The following is a 24683-nucleotide window of genomic DNA, read 5'->3' as shown; positions in this document are numbered from 1 at the left end:
ATAATCTATGGAATGTTATTTCGAGAAACTCCTGAAACATCCTGAAATACGGCCACAGAAAGCACAGAAATATGGCCGACTCGCTATGGACTGGACGTTTAAGATATCTTTCGTAATTCTAAGAGCGTGCGCTAATATTTAATTGTATGCAACATAAATACGTTTTCAAAACTGTTGCATTGTTACCCAATTGAAATTTTTGGAAAATCGCTTTCGTATCGGTAAGTAATTTTGGTCATATTTCCTTTGTATTCTTAAGATGGAAATGTATCAGTTACACTTCAGGTGTTTTTGTATTTTAAATAACAAGATATAATTTTTGCATTTTATCAGTTTGTAAGCAGTCTTCTTCAGAATCGCAGATGCTATTAACTAGAATATCCTGTTAAATGTTGTGGTTTCCAATACCCGTTTTTTACACCATTCTTCCTTGGACACTGCCTTGCACCTTATTTCAAAATATCATACTAAAATTTGTCTAGGTTTTGTTGTAAATAAACGAACTCGTAGAATTTGAACCGATTCACAGTTTTACAATATTAAGTACTTAATTTTTTTCACTAAAGAAGTTTTTTCTTCTGAAATCATATGTCTGCTCTGATAAAAGTATAGGTAGACACTATATGCTTGGAAAAGAAGAATATTATTCGCATGCTACCATCTCAATGTTAACCTAGGAAATGTTTAAAAATACAAACAATAATATAAGAGTGGTCTCTAGTTATAATAACTAATATAAGAATTGTAGAAGGATATTTATATATGTATATTCTATTGTTGAACATGCCACTAGATGTTTTTATCATACATCATATCTATTTTCTTTATAGACTACTCTTTTACGATCTAATGAAGCAAATTTTTCCTCCTTTAAATATTTAAATTGTTAAGCACATTACGGAATATTTGCAATATACTTACGTGCTCATAAAAGTTTTGAAAATGTATTTACAAATATTAATTTTAAAATAAACATCTTTTTCTAATCACATCACAAGTTTTGTAGCAAGGAATTAATAAGGATTTTTTTTTTATTATGTAATAATATCGTATTATATATTTTTTATTATGAAAATAAACATTAATAATATATCCTAGTTTAATTTAATTTGGAGATACTTATCTTAATTCTTTCTTTTATATTGTAAGTATTTTTTATAATCTTAAGTGGCTCGTTTTCAATTCACCATCATATATTATAAGTAAGTTCTTATAATATGCTCCAATCCATTGTTTTAAAATTGATTTTTCTTTTAAAATGCTGTGAAAAATTAGTTTATTTCATTTTGTGATAAGTTACAATTTGAGGTTATAAAAATTAGACTAACCCCATCTAGAATGTGTCTGCAATTTGATATCCATTATATCGAGTCAGTCCAACACCGTTTTCTGAGAGAAGTGGTATGGTTGGTTGGATTGCAAATGGGCAACTATTCCTATGTTGAAATAAAGGAATCTCTTAATCTGCTTTATTAGAAAAACATGAATGAAGATGAAGCTTATATGCATTTTTAAAATACTTAATGCTATAAGTGATGTCCCATTTCAGTTGCAATCAACCTCTTCATGTTTCCAACTGTGTTAATAGAAGTAACAATTTGCTATTTATCAAATCTTCTAGGTGCAATTTTGGTTTTACGCCCCTATGTTCATAATGTAAAGATTAGTTAGTTGGTCGCACAACTTTTAATTCTTTGGGATAGATTTTTCCGTTTTTCATAGATTATCAGTGAGGGATGAAGAAGGATAATTGGATTTATTAATATTGTTATCGAGAAGGTTATTGGATTTATTATTATTTTATTTGAATTTAGGCCATAAGTGTAATAAATAAATAGATAGTTGTACTACAATTTTTAGGTTGTATTCAACACAAAATAATAATGACTTTGATAAAACAAAGACTTGTCAAGGCATAAGTTATTTTTGCCCCTTTTGAGTACCTTGAGCATTTACTTCACCTTCTTGGGTTTTAATTTTGATATTTTCATCACCGATATGGTAATAGTTAATGAAATTATTATGTCTTCATATTTCTATAAATAAATATCTGTATAAAGAAGAATTTCGCTAGGTGTTGTGTTTATTCATTTATTTGGATTTGATAGATGTACAAACAATACATATTATTGCAACAGAGAGGAAAAACATTTTTAAGAAGGGTTTTTGGAAGTCTAGACATTTACAGAACTTATGACCTGTCATTTACTGGTTTAGGTGGCCACTTTACACACTGTAACATTCACCATTCTGCCTATGTTTAAACACCCACATTTCCTCAACTCTTCCATCTGTTGACTTTTGAACTGAAGAATAAATTTAATAAAAAAAAGTATAAACATCGAAAGGTATTTTCAGGCTAGTAGGTAAAAATAATTCAGCCAAATGAATCTCTTCCACATCAATAAAGGTTTCAGGGCCGCAATGACAAACGCTATCTTCATTGGTACATATTTATTCAAACACTATATACGAGGGGGACCCAAAAAAACGGGAATTTCGTCATAACTTCTTTATTTAAAAATATGCCTACACTAAATTTTGATCACCTTCAAAGTATTCTCCCTTAACCACAACGCACCTCTGCAAAAGATCTTTCCATTGTTCAAAATATTTTTTTAATTCACGTATCGGGATGTTCTTTAGGCCTTCCAGCGATTTTTGTTTTACCTCCTTCACAGTGGCAAAACGCTTTCCTCTCATGTCCCTTTTGAGTCTGGGGAACAAAAATAAATCACAGGGGGCTAGATCCAGTGAGTAGGGGGGGTGAACAATTGGTGTCATGCCGTTTTTGGTCAAAAACAGCTTTACGGAGAGAGCGGTGTGGCCCGGCGCATTGTCATAATGGAAGAACCAGTCGCTTGTGCGCCAAAGATCTGCCCCTTTCTTCCGGATACTCTCCCTCAATCTTTTTAAAACCTCCAAGTAGAACTTCTGGTTAACAATTTGACTTGACTTGTTTGTTTGAGTTATTTAGCGAGCTTTTTTGGGATGAGGAGAGCCAGGTGTCTTCCACTGGCTTGATTGCTGTTTGTTTCAGGGTCATATCCATAACACCACGATTCATCACCAGTAATCACCTTGAAAAAATATTCAGGGTCCTATTTGAGCTGATTTTGAAGCTCAAAACATGCCTGAAGTCGACGCTCCCTTTGCTCGCCTGTGAGAAGGCGAGGGACAAATTTGGCTGCAACTATTCTCATGTGCAACTCTTCGGATAAAATCCCCGAATTGATCTCCATGATATTCCAGACATCTTACAGAGTTGATCAATGGTTCGGCGACGGTTTTCACGAACGAAAGCATTGATTTTGTCGATGTTTTCGTCAGTTCTTGACGTTGAGGGGCCTCTTGAACGAGGTTAGTCTTTTATTGACATTTCTCCATTTTTTAAATGTGAAAACCACTCATAGACTCTGGTTTTAATTAGGGCAGCATCCCTATAAGCAGTCTTAAGCATTACAATAGTTTCCGCGGCTGATTTCCCCAACAGGAAACAAAATTTCACAGCCACGCGTTGCTCTCAACAATCAGCCGTCACGTTTTCGGCGAAATGGAAAAAGTTGTTTCACTAAAAAAATTCCCACAGGACGAACTGATACACTCACAGCGACAGAACTTCGCACACTAACTCAGGAGACGTGTCCCTAACGGACACCGGATCGAAAAATGGGTATCCCCACTCTCCCTCCCCATCATAGCGCGATTCCCATTACTTTTGGGTTTCCCCTCATACATATACAGTTTATATACTTATGCATAAAGGCAGGCAATTTCTTCCTACCTACGCAAACCGCATATTTGAGAAAATCAGTGGTATGTGAACATAGTGTAGGTATTTTATAAGATTTTAATTATTAAACAGAAAATTGAAATATGCATATTTTTTAGAAATAGAAATTGACTAAAAATCTATACTATGAAGAGACGAGGAGGTAAAAAGGTACATACCGAGGTGGTAAACTTAACTTTTCTACTATCTCTATCAACCTCAGTATGCTCTACCAACCTGTATTTAAGTGTTTTCATTACGTCATCTCAGATGTCATATGATCAAATTCAACTTATAGTAATCGCGGAAACTTTACTCTGCGTTCAATGCTTAATTGAAATTAGGGTATTTTTCTTTCATATTTTAAATAGGCTTCTGTGATAAAAAGCAGCCACTTCAAAACAATTTCACATTTATATAATTGACAATTAAAGCAAAAAGTCCACCCTTGAACATAATTTTCAAACGACATTGACAATTCCTGAAACAGTAAGTTTAACTTTTGTCGGTATGTATCTACCGAGGTATTACAATGCCGGCTTTACCGATATGTAGATAAATTCTTTCAGAAAGATATATTAATTATATTTATTTTTCACGATGACAATCTGTATACCAAATATCAAAGGTAAAACAACGGCTGTTATATGTCATATATACATATATATATACAGTTATATGTTTATATGTCAGCATCTAGCCATGTTATCTCTGCATCTAGCCGTTCAGATTCAAAACTGATAGCTATGTCAGAATTAATTTGGCCTTCAAAATTTACTTATTTCTCTTTCGTATTTTAAATAGGCTTTTAAGAAAAAAAGTGGCCACCTCAGAATGATAAGAAATTCAAATATATCGTAATAAAAGCAAAAATTGCTCGGTGGAACAAAATTTTTGTCACTTTTAAGGCGTAGATATGTGTACCATGGGGTACTAGAGCCCTTGGTAAATACCGATGTACCTACCTCAATACTTGACGATAAAGGGTCAGTAGTGTATCTTTGCGATCGCTTGGGAGGATTTGACTTCAACTATGACATCATAATGAAGGTATGTCACTTTAGTACGTAGATAAGTGTACCGTGACGTGCGCATCCCTTTGGCATGCATCGATGGTAGTGTATCTTCGTAATCGCTCGAGAGAATTTATCTTTAAACTATACTGTCATGGTTGGGGTATGACATCCTTAACTTCCCATTTTAATCGCGGCCCGGTTCTTTTACTTCACAAAAGTCGAGGGATGAAAGAGTTGAGAAAATGTGCATATTTAATCAGGTCCTGGGTTCAATTCCCGACATTGAGATGAAAAATTTTAATAAAATGTTTTAAACTACCAGATTTCATAGTTACTCGACTGTATCTAAAAGGAAAGACTAATCATTTTTCCTTTTATCTAACAAATTATAAAGATACATTGGTGTACCATTTTAATGCCTTATGCACTATTAGGTATAGATATGTGAATGAAGATGATTGTAGTTATACTTGCATATGATATTCTTATTTTTATGACATAAGTATATGTATTTGATTAAATGTAAATCAACTCGATTCACGTATAACAGCCCACTAGTACAAAAATTATTTTTTTCTTGAATTCAGCATTCTTTAAAATAATTTGTACAAACCCTTTTTTTTTGAATACCTGACAAACAAAAGTAACTTCTACTTGCTGCAGTAATAATTTGCAATCCCGGATGCTCTATCAGGTCACGCATTTGAAATACGAATTAATAATAATAGGTAATAGGGTAATAATATACATTTTATGCATTAACATGAACCTTCACGCTGTTTCACCTTAAGGGAGGGTAGGCAGAGAGAATAGAATGCCACATCACTCTGTCTTTGCATACAGACCTTGCTTCCTCTACTTTCATATATGGACAAAGTACACAATAACGATGAAAATTAGGCGAATTCCGCTTGAAGATTTTAAAGCGCTGATTTTGAAATTGAGAGCTGAGATCTACACTCAGGCATTCTTGCGGTTAAGGTGTCCTTCCCCCGTTTAAATAAATATAGTTTAGGACTAACAATTGACAGACAATTGATATGGACAACTCACATCAATAATGTAATTAGCGAAATGCGACATTATCTAGTCTTTTTTCAAAAATCAAAAAATTTGTTCCAAAAATGGAAAAAAATCTTATGTTTGAAACCTATGTCAAATCTAAAATATGTTATATGCAACAACTATGGGAAAAAGGAAACCAAAATGACATAAACAGACTACAACGACAGCAAAATAAAATATTGAATCTAGTATATTAAGACCCCCCTTACCTAACACCAACTAAAGAACTCTTTAAAAAAATTAAACAATTAAATTTTAATTAACTTTTTCAACTAGAATCTTTAAAATTTATAAGTTAGCCACTGATATTATAGTAGAAGAAGAACTAAAACTAAAAATTGTAATAAACATGGACATAATACAAGAATATAAGAACAATATCAAATACAACATTACAAAACGTGACAAGGACTGAAATTATACAATAAACTACCAGACAAAACCAAACAAAAGACTTCAAAAGATGTAACAAATATTATCAACAACAGAGTATGAATAAAATATTATATATTATTTTTGTAAAATTAATGTAATAATCCATAACGGTTAAACAAATAAATTTTCAAATAAAAAAAAAATATTTTAAACTTCACATAGTTTTTTTCTATATCCAGAGTTGGGTTATTTTGAACTTGATATAAAAGCATCCCTATTTGCGTGCCTGCCACCATATGTATATATGGATGTCAGTGGTTCAGTCATATTGAACCAACTAATTCAGTTATTAGTTAACATGAGTGAGAAATGAGAACAGATTAGTTGCATCCTGTAGGCGTGTAATGTATTTGTTTTATCATACTGCAAAAAGTGCATTGTGTATTACTATTTGTGTCAACAATTGGGGATTTGACCTTGTATTCTCTCTCTAATCACTAATTTACAGAGTTTTAGTACTAAAGTGTTTCCTCTAAATTACATTAATCAGGTAAAAAATTATACTTACTGCAAATATTTTTGGAGGCTAAAAGTGCAAGAAATTTATATTCATAATTTATTTATTTATTGACAAACTATGTTGATGAGGTCATTTACATGAAAAAATACAAGTTATATTAGAACTTATAATAATAAAAATACATTTATAGTTTTATTCCACTTTTATTTATAATTTTTACCAATGATCGGGTTTCGTCGTGACCGACATCATCAAACTGGTTGGAGACTAAACAAATTTCTATGTTATATACAAGTGCAAGCAGGGGTTGTCAATCGCGATTTTATATAATTATATGAATTTAAGTATTCTTTCTTCTCCCCGATGGAGGTTGGAGATCATCACAGCAATTCTTACTTTGTTGACAGCTGCATTGAAAAAGGACTGAGTGCTGCAATGGAACCAGTCACGCGAGTTCTTTAGCCAAGAGATGTGCCTTCTACCTGCACTGCGTCTTCTTTTAATCTTTCCCTGTATAATGACTTGTAAAATGTTATATTTTTCACCTCTCATCACATGCACAAAGTACTATTTTATTAAGAAGTATTAAATAAGATTTCTGTTATTTATGGTCTTCAGTACCTCTTTATCGTTTTTCATCTGTCGGAGAATGTCATAGTTTCGGATTGTGTCCCCCCAGTAGATTTTTAATATCCTAGGTAGTGTTTGAATGTATATAATAAAAACAGATGTAAAACATATAATTTTATGAAGTTTTATAATAAAAATATATTTGAGATTGTGTATATAAATTTTATGAAAGTTATAACAGGAACTGCTGGTTGGTAGTTCCTTCGAAAGCCATGTCGCCGGGCCAGAGAAGCGGTAATTAAGTGATTCTCTGAAAGTAAAATTCCCAGCAGTAAATTCTTATCGAATAGTGTCATTGTTTGTATTTTAATGGATACAATATTGGGAATGAATGTGTGTTATTCTTATTATTCTTAGAGGTAGGGGTCAGTGCTATGCAAGCTCCTGACGTCACTGTGACCTGTGAAGATCTATTGTGATGGGTCCCCTTGAATAGTTCTCGCCCTCCAAGCCAGGTCTATTAAAAGCCGGGTACTGTGTGGATGGTGAGAGTTTACATTTTGCTAAATCTCCCCTTCCAAGCCCAGATCCGTTAAGTATCGGGCTATTAAGTAGGGGGCGAACTCTTTAACATACTCGGGTTAACCAGTGGTCCCCCATGGATGAGGATCCTTTATGATGTAAAGCATCACATTCACATAGAATGTGTATAGGTGTTTCCTCATCTGCACTGTACAACCTACATCTAGAAGTTTCGGAAAGGTTCATTCTAGCAAGGTGTTTGTTCTATCTGCAGCGCCCTGTAAGGGCTCTAGTGATAACCTTCACATAGCTGAGCTTTTTTAGCTCAAAAGCAAAACTTTGCGAGTACCCTTTTATTACTTCATTCGCATGGTGCTGACCAGGTACTACCAGAGCATTACGCTCTGCTTCCTGGCCCATGACCTAAGTTCATTATGAGGAGCACATTTACGCAACCCACAGTAGGGCTCAAGGCCTATTGGGGCTGTCTCAGCTTCCAGCCTTGCCAATTCATCAGCTGCCTCGTTACCGTCGATGTTTTAATTGTTACACTTGCTGACACAATTACGCGCCCGTAGGCATTCCAAGGTTATTTTGGAATTGATCTCGACAAAGTTCAGTGCTTTTAGTGTAGCCTGACTGTCTGAAAGAATAAAAATTATTTTGTTTTTGTATTGCCTGCGCTAATTTTCATGTGCTCAGGCATTGATGGCATAGAGTTATGTTTGGAAGATAGAGCTGTAGGCTAATGGAGAATCTTTTTGCGGGTCTAACTTAGTGTATCCTAGCACCTGCTTTTTCATCTTGGAGCCACCGGTGTACCACTCAATGTCTCCTTCCCTGTAGGGTAGGGGGCTATTGAGCAGCCATTGTTCCCTATCGGTATAATCACCGTAAAATGCTTTTGAAAGTTAAATTCCGTAGACATTACATCCGATGGCATAGCTAACATCGGATTATCAATGAGGTATTGCTGCAAATACCTCATAGTTCAAGATATACAGTTGGCATTGCCCGCCTCCATCTGCACATGAATGTGCAGAGGATTTAGGCACAACATAGCTTCCATTGCTATAGTTGGATTAGAGAACATTGCTCCAGTGGCAATGCTACAGGTAATTTTTTGTATGCTGGATAATGCACCACTGCATACTTTTTGTTAGGTTTTTTGTGCCAAGCTATGCATCTATAGGTAACCACAGGTCTTACCGTGGCTATATATATCCAAAGTGCAGCCTTTGGTTTTAGGCCCCATTTTTTATCCACCATGCCTCAGCAGTGCCCAGATGATTTTGGCCTTTCTGATCACATGTTCTATGTGTAAATTCCAAACTAGTTGTTGCTCCAAGATAATTCCTAGATATTTGACATCCTTGGATAAGTTCGTCTTATCAAAAAGAGTAGGAGGCTTAAGAGCAGCTAACTTCCTCCTCTTGGTGAAAGGGACTATAATTGTTTCACAGAAAGTTTAGTCTTTTTACACCAGCTCTCAATCTTTATCAAGGCTATCTGCATGAGACTTGATATGGTACTAGGGCATTTACCCACAATCAATCAATTTCTTTGTCACTAAGTGCCTTCTCTACTCTGTCAGTAATGCAAGCAGTGCCGTCTCTGTGGACTTGCCTTTTTGATAGGCATGGTAATTAACACGAAGAGGTGCCACTTTTAGAGTGTAAATATAAATCACCTTCTCCATTGTTTTAAGAAGGAAAGAGGTGAGACTGATTGGTCTGTCGGACTTAGGCTGTGACTTGTCTCTATCTCCAGCCTTGGGGATGAAGGCTACCCGGACTGGTTCAGCTGTTTGGATGTATAACAAGCTCTAAAAAGTTTTACTATTAAAGGTAGGATGATGTTTAATCCCTGCTGTAGGAGGGCAGGGAAAATGCCATCTTCTCCCCCAGTTTTAAATGGCATAAAAATGCTGATTGCCCACTTCATTTGGGGTGGTCAAAAGATAAGTGCCCTTCTCCAGTCCCCAACCCCCCCCTTCTTTCAAAGTTCCTCAGCCGGATAGGGTGGCTACCTCTTCAGTCAGTTGTCACTGTTTTTAAAAGCATCTGGTGAATCTTTGAAATTTGTGCAGCTCCATGGATTTCATCGCAGAAAATCCCCCAAGATGCTATCTTTGCTTTCCTTAGTTGTCGATTGAATTCAGTAAAGGCTTTTCTGTATTGATCCCTGTTTTGGTCTCTTTAAGCCTTATTGAATTGCACTCGAGCTGTTCCACCAGGTAACCTCGTGATTTGCCTTAGTAGTTTTCAGGGGGCAGTTATCATGGTATGCAGTGTTGACACTACGTTCAAGGTCCTCCGCCGCCGATTCTAATGGTCAATTGATCGGATGGCTTTGCATATCGTAACCGTGTTTAACTTCAGCTGGTCTCGGTATCCGTCCCAGTCAGTTGCCTTAGGGTTACAATATGTTTCAACTAGTCTGGTTCCTTCCAGGTGAACGTGTGTCACCTGACCATTTAATATTATTCTATCGGGGCAATTCTTTTAACAGTTTATTTCTAAAATTTTGTGTTGGTCTTATTTTTGACATTAGCAGCATGTGTGAAGGAATTTAACATTAGTATTTTTGATAAAAATTGATTTTTCGGTCATTACAAAACCCGGTCACTGGTAAAAATTATAAATAAAAGTGAAATAAAACTATGTACGTATTTTTATTATTATAATTAAAATTTAGTTCCACCAAGAAATGTTAGTAGAAAAACTCAGTATATTATATTAGAACCTGATAGAATCACAGTCAATACATTATTATGCCGTCTCAACTTCAAGTTTCCGTATCTGAAGTAAACGTATATAATTAGTGTATTTTTGTGATATTGAAATCGTAAAGAAATTAGTCAGCTCATAGTACAGTGGTAGTATTGTAAATATTAAAATCTATGGCTTCAGAATTCAATCCACATTTTATTTTCAAACAAAAGAAATTTAAACAAATGTATTTTTAAAACATTTTTTTAAAATGAATTTGTTTAGAATATAACTTATTTCAATATTTTCAATTATCGTAAGATCATCATTCTAATATTTTCTCTTTTAATGAGAAAAATTAAATTAGATTCAAAATGTTTTTTTTTTTAATATTGATGTTTTTTAGAGAATATATTATATACCTATCTTGATAAACTCTATAGTTAATGATTTTGATAAAAATATCAATAAAATTCCTCGGTCATGTTTTATTGTTTTGTTTATTGAACAACGAGCGCTTTCACCTAAGTAGGCCTGTTAAGATCCAGTCCTGAAGATTTCATCTTATGCGGACAATATTTACAATATGCTCCATTTTGGTTTTCAGATAATATGGTGTTATGGCTACACTGCTCCGAGAGAATGGAATAGAAAGTTTGGCTAACCTGCGTTCTCAGGAGATGCCAGTAAATGATAGAAATAGTCATGAAATGGGTGACCACGAGGTGGCAACTGATGAAGTCTGCCAAACTATTCCCGACCCTGTGGAGGCGGAAGCCGCCCCCGAAATCGATATAGTGATCAATAATGTTGTTTGTAGTTTTAGTGTTCGCTGCCATTTAAATTTGAGACAAATAGCTCTCACAGGAATCAATGTGGAATTTAGGCGGGAAAATGGAATGGTCACTATGAAATTGAGAAGACCTTATACCACAGCCTCAATCTGGTCTTCTGGTCGTATAACATGCACTGGTGCCACGAGTGAAGATCAGGCTAAAATCGCTGCCAGACGTTATGCAAGGTGCTTGCAGAAACTTGGTTTTAGAGTTAGATTTCATAATTTTAGAGTTGTCAATGTTCTTGGAACTTGTTCAATGCCATTTGCTATAAAAATTACTGCATTTTCACAAAAACACAAGGAAGCAGAGTAAGTTGATTTTCAAATTCTTGCTTTATACTCTAAATAAGATTTAAGAATATTTTTCTTTACACTGATGTTAATAATTTTGTTTTAGTTATGAACCTGAATTACACCCAGGAGTAACGTATAAAATAACCAATCCCAAAGCCACATTAAAAATATTTTCAACGGGAAGCGTCACTGTGACAGGCAAGTAGACATTCCTTCATTTTTAAGTCTTTCACCACAGTGTTTTTATTTGGATTTAATTTTATATTTTAAATATACTAACACAAAATAAAAGCAAGATGATATTCCCTATTAGTTGGGAGAGATTGCATTATGCATTAAAAATGTTATAATAAACATTGTGGTGAAAAATTTCACCCTCCACAAATAAAAGTTTCATAATGTTTTTTTTTAATACTTTAACTGAACTTTTTTCTACTGAACACGTTTTGAAAGAAGCTTGACCACGGCCCCATTGCTATTGTCAGATTTTTTCCCCCGTGTTCAATGATTTAATTAGATTTACTCACTTGTTATTTTGGAGTTACAAGAAGATTTTATATGTTGCAGAGATTGGATTATAAAAAATATAATATACCTACTTAATTTCCCTTTAAACTATCAGTATTTAAAAATAATTCAATTATGTATCGTATTATCAGCTCTATGATTTTTAAGTTTTGTATTTCTGAAATTAATCTGCGTGTGACATCTCAAGTTCTCTTCCCCTTCTCGGTAAGTTCTGCCGATTGGTCCATTGACGGTAAGGACACCGAAAATCTTCCACAATTCTCTTATCATTGGTTGATTCATATGAACTAGTGATGTCGTTCAAAGTATTTAGTTTTTATTAAAATATTTTTTTATGTTTTGTACATTTTTAAGAAACTTAGCCGTATAAATTTAATGCTCTAATTTTTACCGCGCATAAGAAAACATTTTTTGTATCCAATTTCCTGTAGGGCTGAAGTTCCTCATTCATCCCATCATCATATCTATAATTACCCAGAATTTTTTTTGGATTGTTTTTTATCAATATTTTTTTTTTAATATGCAACAAAGTAAACATAATATCAATGATTGATGAGATTATATTGTTTACAATATTTAGAATACTCACCACTACATTGTGTAAAACACGTAAGAACAACAATATTTAAAATATATATTAAATAAAAAAATTAAGGTTATGCAAAAAATCTAAGTTTACCTTATTTATGTTTTTTATATGGTATTACTGAAAACACCCAAAATAATGCCCTTCGATGCGCCAACTCTGTCTTCAAGCTTATATCTGTGGTGACATGGAAAAGGGGCATAAGTCGGCATGGCGTAATTTTACAATAAGGCTGTTTTTACTTACTAAATCCTAGAGCTTAAATGGTTTTTTAATTATTACAAAATAAATCAGTTAGATTTGCTATTTTGAATAATTGAATATATTATGTTTCAATCGAGGGTTGTTTATGAGTTAACATATTCATTGCTTGTAAAAATGACATACAGTCTAACTTGGTTATTGCGAGGAAGATGGGACCGATTGAATTTGCTCGTTATAAGCGCTACTCGTTATACCAGAGAAAAGTTTATTCTTGCAATCGCTATTGCACATTGTCACTCCTTTCTCAGTTCTGACCAAACGCTATTACACCGTCAACAGAGGCTGCTTCTCCATTTATTTTTGCACAAACAATATTGTGTCGATTTTTAAAACGATCTAACCAACCATTATTACATTTAAAACATCGTTTCCAAATTGTTTTGCGAACTTTTCCGCTTGCGCCTTCAATATTGGTCCATCGATGGAAAATTCTGCGTTTCTTTGGGTACAAAACCATTGGAGCAATGCCTCATCGACATTAGTACGCTCGCACTTTCTAATTTTTTTTTATGTCCGTGATATTCTTTTCAAATGCAGACAAATAAACATCCTTATTTAATAATTGCCACTTTTTCACGAATTGAGAGACACTTTCTCGTATTAGTAGACATGTTTATAATTCAGGGGTTAGGTTACGTTAGGATCTGGTCTAGAACTCATTTGATATCACGTAGAACTCATTCGGTATTTTTTGTGTATTGAAATAAGCATAAAACATTAAAAAATCTATAAAAAAACCGGTAAAAACCCCCGAAACAAGCATGTCATACATGAACTACAAAAGCAGCTGTAAATTTTAACAACGTGCCGAACCAGCACTTACTAAGTTCACAAAGCTTGGATTTTTTAAAAACCATGTGTGTTCATTTTTAAATATTGTCGGCGAAAAACCCAATTAAGTACTCAGACACTTACTTAGCTATCATAAACATAATCCGATCCTAACGCCCGGCGGTATTTATCCTTTACGTTAGCCGACCATTTGAATTTTATTATTTAGGTTCTTATTTCGAGAATGATATTTTTAACAATTTAAGATTTTTGTGTAATTTTTGACAATATTTTTGTTCAGTATGTCCGAGAAGTAGCTCGTTATAACAGTAAATAATTGTATGGAAAAAACCATGAACTAAAATGTCAACTAATGTTTCCTCGTTACATCCGAGATTTCGCTATTTCCGCGATCGTTATAACCGAGTTCGACTGTATTAGTATATATTTATTACATGTGCCCTTGTTAATTATTTTCCTATATTTCAATCATATTAGCACTAAGTGCACTTAGGCCACAATTCATAGATACAATTTAGCTTTATATTTATATAGCTAAGTTGTTTATGTGTACACTTTTTAAACAGTTATCATAACCATTTCATGCCCATTCCCTAGTTAGAGCATATGGTGTCCACAAAGATTCTTACTAGGGTTAAAATGGAAAAATACTAAGTTTTAAAAACACAATATTTTTTGGTATGCAATGGTTTAACTTTGTGAGGAACAATAAAATAAGAGAACGGACGCAGCAACTTATGGCATACATCAACAATAACAAACCGTCATGACGTTTTGCTGTTACGCTACTGCCTATGCTTAGAGGATAGAACGCCATATCACTCTGTATTTGCATACAAATCTCACTTCCTCTAAATTCATACATCTTTTTATGCATGCGCATTGATTATTATGACTTTTGAAATTGGATTAATCATGCCATGTACATACACAGTTTTACCACACATTTACCTGAGAGATAGCATTTTGACAGCATTTAGTCTACCTTCATACATACCTTTTTTTCTGATTCTATGCTTCTCTCCCATAAATAAGGGTCAGCACTAGGACTCCACTGTGAACTGCTAATGTTGCCTTCTGTGACAAACATTCATTTTCCAATGTTGATTCAAGTTATCTGATACATGTATAATTGATAAGATTAAGAAAGGGTCACTAACATGGGTGGTCATGTGGAACGAGTGGATGACGAAAAAATGGTAAAAGCTTGCTTTTACTTGCCATTGACACTAACACCAAGAAAAGAAATCGAGACTATTTATCAGACGAGAATTAGAAAAAACTTTGGAAATCACTATAAACCTTTATTCAAGTACATACATTTACGATTATATTTTAAATTTAGTCTTATTTGTACAATATATTCTAAATATAATGTTTGTTTCTTAAACTTTAGATATAAATAACATGTCTTAAATAAAAAAATAATCTAAAATAATGTTTTTTGTGCGCTTTGTGGCATAGAAATAGTTGCTTAAAAATTCATTTAAATGATATTTAAATATAGTTTTTTAGTGAAAAGCTTGACATGAAGTGAGTTCCGGGCCCTTTTATGTAGCCCTGTGCAAAACCAATATATATAGTAACGTAGGAAGACGACGATTAAGTAAGACGTGATCATCGGAGGGCATCTATGAAAAGATGCATGAATGCAGAAGAAGCTAGGAATGTATATTAGGGCAGACGCAAGTGGCTTTCTGTTCTCTCTGCCTACCCTACGAGGATATGGCGTGATGGCAGAAATAGTAGTAGTATGCTTATTTGAAATATCAAAACAAATGTACAGTCTATTTACATATTTAAAATTATCATATATAAAGGAATAACAATTCAGTTATTAAATTAAAAATCTCAATCAACAACAATTTATTCAACCTCAGTCTCCGGCAAGTTTTTTGTAAAATTTGTGGCAATTTGAGGTGGTGTGGCATGAGGATCCAGTTCAACAAAAGATATGCCCTTTTGCGATATCATAAATGAATATTATTTCATTACACCATTATGGTGAAGCTATAGCACTGCTAGCGCAAGTCGACTTGTGCCCCTTTTCCATGTTACAAATTTGATGAAAAAATAATCGTAAGAGGCACAACTCGAATTATTTTTTTCTTTGACACTTTTTTACAAATATCGACTTAGGTTCAAATGTAAAATTGCTGTTTTATTGCCAAAATGAGGAATACATGCAACTTGTGCCTGTTTTCCTTGTGTGTCACTCAATGAAGTTTCAAATGATTGTAAAAACTCTAAAAAAGGCTTGTGTTCCCTTTTCTGTGACACCACAGATATAATAGTTTAGAGTGGTTTTTTTAAAACTTTTTTCCTTCACAGAAGGTACACATACTACCACTTTTTAATATTTTCCATATTGTAATTGACAATATAGACTTCAAAATGCAAATAAGAATCTTCAACTCTCGACAAGTGAGGAATTTTAGTTCTTGTAAAATATCACCATGATTCTCTCTATATGTGTCAGTTTACTATGCAATCAAACAAAATTTTCTTTTTGTTTTCCCTTTTTTTTTACATTAATATATAAATTATATTGCTTATTATTTTTTACGTTATGTACCTATGTATATACAGGGTGTTCATTAAACCCTGTCACATCCGAAACCACGATGATCAGTATAAGCAAGAAGACATATTGGCACATTAAAATATTTTTTAATGCGAATAAAATTCTTAAAAATTAAATATCAAAAAAAGCAAATGGTTGCTCACTTCTGCAGGGTAGAAACGAGGAGGAGGATGGGGGAATCGGATACTGCGCCGTGCTCCCCTCACTTCTCCCCTGCAGAAGTAAGCAACCATTTGTTTTTTTAAATATTTTACTTTTAAAATTTTTCTTTGCTCTAAATATTTTTTTAAATATGCTAATATGTCTTCTTGCCCACACTGATCATTGTGGTTTCGGATGTGACAGGGTTTAAGGAACCCCTGTATATGTTTTTTTTTTTTAACTATATAATACGTTCAAATTATTTTTAAATAATGCATAACGATACATATTTCTTTCCTTTCTCCGTCAAATAAAAAATCTACCAAATTCTTCATTTTAAAACAAAATATACCACATCATAAAATATAGAAGAAATTTATCCACCTATTATTATTATTATTAAACCTCTGGTTATTTTCTGGCTAACTACAGTTTTGCCGTTTAAATCAATGAATGACAAGGTTAGATATCAGTGAATCTTTATTAACAGATTTAAGGTGAATTTGGATGTGTTGATAACTTATTACTGACTGAGTTAGATTCATATTTGTAGTTTGAATATGGCCCTGTGATCTTTAAAATCGGGGAAGAACCAGGCTGTGGTCCTGTGGCTCACGAATGAGAGGTGCGAGGTATGAAACCTGTCTACCACAACCTTATTCCCATTTTCTAATAGTGAGTTATTTACAACTCATCGAAAAAGCCCCCCAAAATGATTTTTTTTAGTAAATCATTGAAACACAAATATTACTCTTTTTAAAATTAAAAACCTTAGTTTTCAATATTGAATTTATAGGAAATGAAACTAATGTAAAAATGATTATTACAGCTCGAAGTGTGAATGATGTCCAGACTGCCATAGAACGAATCTTCCCTCTTGTTTACGAATTCAGAAAAGAGCGGAGTCCCGCAGACGAAGAACTATGGCAAGCCAAGCGAGCACTGCGTAATGGAACTACCCGCGATATGAACACTATAGACACTCACCTGAATGACCCCATGGAGCTGGTGACTATGTCTGATGAAGAGAAGAATTGTGAAAGTGACCAAAGTTGGGATTGACTGGCAAACAAAATATCTCATTATTTAGTTAGTACCAAAGACTTAAAACAAAATAATGTAAATTATGTTTTTTACATGAGCTCTAATGAGACTGGTGTAAAACGATTCTCAAATATTGTTTGTTAATAAGTGATTACTTGTACACCCAGTGTGTTATGTAAGTGAAAGGAGGGAATTTTAAACGTATTTATTTAACATTTTTATGTACCTATCGCGTTCGGTGACTGCGTCAGTTTATTTTTCAAGGTGTCCCCAACGAGTGTATGATTATATTTCGAGTATTGTTTTTAAGTAAAACGACATTAAGATTTTATAGTTTTATTCATTTCAATTTATATCCACCGATGTCCGTTTAATTCCTAAGAGATTCCTGTATTTGATGTTACGTTTCTATGTAGCCTGTTTGGTAGTATCTCCATGACAAGTGAATGGGTATTGTTACTGGTTCGCAACATATTCATGGTGCCTTTTTAGTTAATCCTAGACATCAGTAAATGAGTCGGTAATGTACTAGATACCTCATTCCTACCTGCTACAGAGGATTTAAGTTGTTTCACATTTTCCATTGCTGTACTTAAAATATTCCATTTTAAATTCATTCATTTCTAGATCACATAAAAAAATATCATATTTTGACCATTTTAATTTATAACATGAATACGAGACTGGAAATGCCTTTCCATATAATTACTATCCCTTTTGTTCTTTGGAATTTAAACAATTGAATGTCAACAAAATAGGTGTAAATAATAAGTTATCTGTATTGTATTAATAACTTCTCTAATCAACTACCTACCGATAAAATCAGCTAATGCAAATGACACATTTTCGTATTATCCTCAGATTTTTCCAACAGCATTTATATTTATGTGCAATAAAATAAATGTACATCCATATATTATATAACTTAGTTTTTTTTATATGTGGTTGGGCATTGGGACAAAAGAATGCCACCGCTATGCAATTACATTATCTCTAGTGCAGATGTTAGACCTTCATTTCACAAATTTAATCCTCCCTTGTACTTCAAAATGCTTAGTTTTTTTTAAATTAAAATTAGGAATAAATGTGAACCCGAATAATCCATACTGCTACAGTAGTTATAAGAGTGGTTATTGCGTACAATATGAAATCACATAGTGTTCTTTTTTGTTGTCATGCTAACCCATTTTAGTCAGCTTTTAGTATACATTTATCTTATCTTTAGTAAAAAAATAAAATGTGTATTTTAAAGTTAAGTGTATGATATAAAATTGCCTTGTTACCCCCTGTCTTATTATGTAAATATACCCTTAGGTATCGGTCAAATTGTGAAACACAAAAGATGTATGATCATATAAGACTATAATATTAGTCATGTCTTCAGAGGCCGAAAAAATCATTGTCCTACATATTTCAAAGTGCTAAATGTTAAGGATTAAAAAATGTACATTTCTCGAATTGCAAGCATATAATGTAGAAATTCTGCCTCCCATCAAATCCAGATTTGTTTTCTGCCTGAATTATATTATGAAAAATGTTTTCCCAATTATTTTAAACATAATATTATTTAATAGAGTATTTTCACCAACACTAAATAAAATAAAGTGTTATAATTAATGAAAAATCGATTACTGAACCTCGCCCTTTTTATTCATTCTTCCTTTGTTAAAATTTTTCGTATAAATAAAGTGAGGTATAGAAGATTTTATTCATTTTTCTACCTTATCATATGTCGTTAGTACATATTACCTAAAAAGTCTTTAAAAAAGTCTTTACTTTTTCTTTATTTTTAAATCTAATGCTTTATCCATAATTGTCACGATTATGGTAACCTCAAATTGCATCGATCAATCACTAAAATGTAATTTATAGTCAATATCAGGTATGTGAAGCAACATCGTTTTGTGAAATTTCTATTTTGAAGACTTCCAAATAAACGAATCTCAATTTTAAAATATTTTTTTCTCGCAATTTTTGTTGAAAAAAGTGAAAGTACTCTATTAATAAAATTGCTTCACAATAGATATCTCAATATTCAGATCTGTTCGCCAGGTCTCTCACTTTAACTGGCCATAAATAGTGTTATAATACTAAGAACTGACTCATGATAATATTTAAATACCAGTAAATGAATAATACATTTCAATGTTTTTATTGTTGTGAATTTATGAACATGTATAATTATGTTTTAATTTATCATTACATAACATATTTATATTTCACATGTAATTCTAGTAGAATTGTTCGACTGAAATTATTTGCTTGTTCGGTATGTAACCTTTTTTAATGCGATACAAATAAATCATTTTTATGTGATATGAGATAGAAGTGCATTTTTAAATCTCCATATATAACAAATAATGTTGCACATAACTTTCATAACCCTTTTTAAAATGATGCATTTAATTTCGTTTTTAGGTTTATGCATTGATTTTAGGCAAGTTATAATGAAAAGAATATACTAAAAAACAAAAAATATATTACAAACAGGAGTCATTATTTCAGTATAATAACTCTTCACACAAATAAATAAAGTAGTCACCCTGATTTTCTCAAATTGAACAGTTTGGGTAGGTAGGAAGAATATGCCCGCCCTTATGCATATGTAAACTGTATATAAAGTGTTAAAATAAATAAATATGAGCATGAGCATCCTAAACTGGTGACACCCCCAAAAAAATATAAGTTTTTATAAAATAATATACTATTTTCAGTTTTAAGAACAATTGTAGTTTCGGGAGAGTACTCTTCCCATCTTCGGGTGTATGCTTCTAAAACCTAAGTTATGTTTTTGAGTAAAACTACAGTAGTTTTCTTTGAGTAATGTTCAATAGCACTAAGTTTATTATTCAACAATAACTTATCATTAAGTGATACAAAGTGAATGCTGGTTGTATTGATAAAAATATGTTCCTTTTTTGATTGCATAAAAAACAGAGATCTCTAGCCTTCCACATTCTTTGGAACTTGGAACCCTTCCATGGAAATAATATTCATCGAGGAACCTGAAATTTAGACAACAATAAATTTGTTTTCAAACTAATTAAATCAAGTTCTACACATACTATTCTGTAATAATGTTTAGAAAGTGGGTAGGAAAAATGAAATACAATACAATTGAGTTCTTCTTGATGTGCCCCATCAGGTGTCCCCGGCGTTGGCAATCACTTCTTAAAAGGCCTCTCTGGCTTCTCAGCCAAGACAATTGCCTTCTGCCAGGTCCAAATTGTTCCTCAATCTTGCCCATTAGTATAAGTTGAAGGATTTTATACTTGTCTCCATGCAGGATGTGACCCAGATAGGAAATCCTATAGACCTTTATGCATTTTATTTATTTAATTTTACAATACGCCCAAGGGGCATTTACAAAAATTATACAGGTAAGTACAAACATACAAAGTATTAATTTAAAAAATAAACAACACTTTTTTGTATACATGTAGAAAGAATTAAAATCATAATGCAATGCAAAATAAAAAGTGAAACTTTGCATAATAAAAAAAGAAAGAAAAAATTGACATAAGAAAAATGTTAGAATTAAAAAGCAAATTGTAAAGAATTTAAACAAAAAAAAATATATGTATATAAAAAAAGGTGGTATTAACAAATTAATGTTAAAAACAAATAATAAAAATTAGTTTGCAGTAATTATATATAAGATAGTAATATAATATATGGTACACAAAAATATTTGATAAATTGGTTTCAGAAAGAAATAAGATAATAATAATACACATCAAAAACAAAGAAAAAATTGCATGAAAAATAAAGTTTTGTTATGACTTTAATAATTAGTTTTAAACAGTGCATTTAAGAACGTTTTAAAATGAATAATTGTTAAATTAAAAATGTATATCACAAGTAAATTTGTTGGCTAAGGAATGTAAACGCGGAATCGGTGAGTTTCGTGCATAGTTAATACCTACTATGCATCATGCATAGTTAATACCTATATGTAGTTGCAAACAACTCCGTACATCTAGTGACTATACTGGTATTTTGAAGTTAATAAGATTCAGGAGTTCACAACAATCGAGCCCCGAATTTAAAATAGAAAATAAAAAAAGAAAGTCATTTATTTTTATACGATCTTCTAATAAAATAAAATTTAAAGTGTAATAGATATGTGTAATTTATGTTATCTAAGGGAATATTTAATTTAAAATTTACGAATCTCAAATACTTTCTTTGAATTATCTCTATGTCCCTAATGTGTAATTTATACTGAGGAGACCACACAATGGAATTATATTCTAACTGACTACAAACTACTGCTGCATACAAAATATTTACATATTACTATTAAGTGAATTAAAGTCTTTGACAATGTGAAGCAGGAAACCTAATGTTTTCATAATTTTGTTTATTATGTTGTTAATATGGTTAACTAAATCAAGTTTTACATCAAATACTATACCCAGGTCTCTTATTTCGCTCACCCTTTTGAGCAATATGTCATTTATAGTGTATTCATACATAATAGAGTTTTTTTTCGACAGAAAGTAATTGATTTGCATTTACTTACATTCAAAAATAAATTTATTTTAACAATTACCTGCTGTAATTAGCCCTCAGGACCTCTACATTGCTAAACAAATCTGCCCACTGTATACGAACCATTCTTCTGTGAAGCCATGTCTCAAAGCATTCAACCGGCTCATAGTGTGTGCCTTAAAGTCCAGGGGTGCTATTCTGAGTCTTCTCTACCCCCTAAAGAGTGGTCAATTTGTGGATTTTTATTTTTTGCATGCGACTACACTTTTCTTTATGTGTGGATACATTGATGACGAAACGTCAAACAAATACGAACTCATGAAACCAAATATGAAAACGTAAAACTACTCATTTATGAGTAGTTTAGTCGCCTTCAGTTTGATGCGGTTTCTGGACTATTCTTAATTCTATGTATCAAAAATACAAATCTTTAAAAAGTCATACCGCTGATAATACAATATATACAATTTTTTAAAAAAACTTAAAAACCACTGAACTTCCTCATTACAACTTTTTTTGTACATTTATAGTAGATTTTTAATATTCTATGGGCCAAAAAAGTTAAGGTGAGAAAAAATTCAAGTTTTCTAAAAATGAGCGAAATAGATTTTTTTATCTTTTTGTTTTTTTGCAACACGTTTTGATGATAACAAAAGGGCGTTCCTCACATATATTTTATAAAAGATTTTCGGAAAACAAGTACTGTATGTTGGTAGATGGTGTAAAAAAATATAAAAAAATATTTAAAAAAATTAAACACAGCCGGTTTCTGAAAAAAGAATATTAAAGTCGAAAATTTCAAACCACGTTTTAAAAATGAATAAAAAGTGAGTTGACAAATTTCTTATTTTAATAAATGTAAAATAAAAAAACACGTGACGTGTTGCTAAAAGTTATTTAATATATATCTAATTTAATTCATATTTTAAACAAAATAGAAAAAAAAAATTCTTTGAAAACATCTGCAACACGCTGTTTGCATTATTTTCATAAAATTTGCTAATATATGATATTACTAGTAAACTAGAACAAACTGTTTTGTGCACAGGTTGTTTTTATTTGCATGAAGTAATTCTTATTTATTTGTCTCCATCGAAACCACAATGAAATATGAGTTGAGTCCAGATGAAAAAATAAAAACCCTGTAACCTGTTTTTGTGAAAATCAATAAAATCAATTGCAGCTTTACAATAAACTTCCCGACACGTCTTGCAGCTACAGAGCGCAGGAACGGTTGAGATTCTAGAAGAAATATAATAGTATAATTGGTTCAATTCAATGTATCGCTATGGATAGAAACATATTTTTTATTTAATCGACTCATGTATAGGTCAATGAGGAACTTCAGCCCTACGGGAAATTGGATACAAAAAATGTTTTCTTACGCGTGGTAAAAATTAGAGCATTAAATTATACGACAAAGTTTCTTGAAAATGTACAGAAAAAATAATAAAAAATACTTTGATAAAAACGCACTACTTTAAATGACGTCACTGGTTCATGTGAATCAACCTATGATCTGAGAGCTATGGAAGATTTCCGGTCTGCTTGTCGCTTCTAGACCAATAGGAAGAACTGAATGAGAATAAGCGGAAATGAACCTCTGACGTTACACGCGGAGTTATTTCAGAAATACAAAACTTTGAAAAATCGTAGCACCGATAATACGATATATAAAAATTAAAAAAAATAATTTTTGACTTAGTTTAACAGTCTATTAACAAATAAAAAATTCAACAAAAAACACTGAACTTCCTCATTATCTAGTGCTGGCGCGTTCACAAAACTTACACACATACATTTTTAATGTACGGAATATTGATTTGAAAACGTTAGTATTAAATTATAGTATAATGTGGTATGCTCTCTTAATCCGTTTTGGATTAAAGCGGAAAAAAATCTTTTTCGCACAAAAAGTCACAATAAACCGTATGATAAAACATAAAATAACGGTTAATGTCCAAGTGGGCAAATTTGTCAATAAATGGAGATAATTTTGCCTAGCATGTTTTGTCTTCTAAAATTGCATAAATAAAAGAAAAGCAAACGTTGTGTACTTGTAAAATGCTCAGAATAATTAGTATCACTATTCAACAAAATAGATAGGAGTAGTCCTATACAAAAATTCTATGATATTGTAAAAGTTTGATAAAACTGGGCAAAATTGTCACGTTTGACGGTAGTCGAAGTATGTGAGTCTCCCCTTATGGTACAGCTGGCTTTAGGTAAGGAATTGCTTTTGAACGTTGCCCATTATTCTGATAATCTCAGGTGTAGATGTCCATAGACTAATAAATTCATAACTATATATTTTTTTACTGGTTCTGTCGGCGATGGAGGTCGCGTCGATCGCTCAAGGTGTTACAATATAAATAAAAATCTAGAGATGTGCGAATGATTTTTTACTAATCGAACGATTAGTAATTGAATGAATCAAATAGTAATCAATAGGGTATTTTTACAAGTCGGGAATAACGTTAAAAATGTAATTAATAAGTAATAATCTGAAGAGCATGCATGGATAATCATCTGAATTTTACATTTAAAAAATCAAAACAAGTGCTCAT

The 24683-nt window shown here is 32.4% G+C and overlaps 1 protein-coding gene and 1 long non-coding RNA gene across 6 annotated transcripts; one reads left to right on the top strand and one right to left on the bottom strand.

Annotated features, from left to right (window-relative positions):
• LOC148276417 (TATA box-binding protein-like 1) lies at positions 1-19947 on the top strand. The gene is made up of 4 exons (XM_088234300.1): positions 1-221; positions 11159-11698; positions 11787-11881; positions 17408-19947. Exons 2-4 carry the CDS (start codon positions 11172-11174, stop codon positions 17638-17640), a joined length of 855 nt encoding a protein of 284 aa, XP_088090426.1. The 5' UTR covers positions 1-221; positions 11159-11171; the 3' UTR covers positions 17641-19947.
• On the bottom strand, positions 18780-24269 carry LOC148276416 (uncharacterized). Of its 5 annotated transcripts, none has more exons than XR_015823743.1 (3): positions 23593-24269; positions 22178-22332; positions 18780-20938 (listed from the first exon to the last, which is right to left on the bottom strand). It is a non-coding gene; the product is annotated as an uncharacterized LOC148276416 (long non-coding RNA). The 5 variants fall into 5 exon arrangements; XR_015823741.1 differs by lacking the exon at positions 23593-24269 and adding an exon at positions 23266-23434; XR_015823742.1 differs by lacking the exon at positions 23593-24269 and having other exon boundaries at positions 18780-20627; positions 20738-20938; positions 22178-22763.
• Between the last annotated feature and the right edge of the window lie 414 nt (positions 24270-24683).

Source organism: Micrasema longulum, unplaced genomic scaffold, assembly GCF_059751315.1.
Source record: "Micrasema longulum isolate JH-2025_06_02 unplaced genomic scaffold, ASM5975131v1 h1tg001219l, whole genome shotgun sequence".
In the NCBI taxonomy this organism is placed as follows: Eukaryota; Metazoa; Arthropoda; class Insecta; order Trichoptera; family Brachycentridae; genus Micrasema; species Micrasema longulum.
The sequence above is the reverse complement of the archived record's forward strand: the minus strand, read 5'-3'. Positions and strand labels throughout refer to the sequence as shown.

What these genes read in the sequence shown, in the direction of transcription:
- LOC148276417 (XM_088234300.1), top strand. Translation starts at nt 11,172, where the DNA reads ATGGCTACACTGCTCCGAGAGAATGGAATAGAAAGTTTGGCTAACCTG. An exon ending in CAAAAACACAAGGAAGCAGA is followed by an intron (nt 11,699 to 11,786) that starts GTAAGTTGATTT and finishes ATTTTGTTTTAG; the next exon opens with TTATGAACCTGAATTACACC. An exon ending in GGGAAGCGTCACTGTGACAG is followed by an intron (nt 11,882 to 17,407) that starts GCAAGTAGACAT and finishes TGATTATTACAG; the next exon opens with CTCGAAGTGTGAATGATGTC.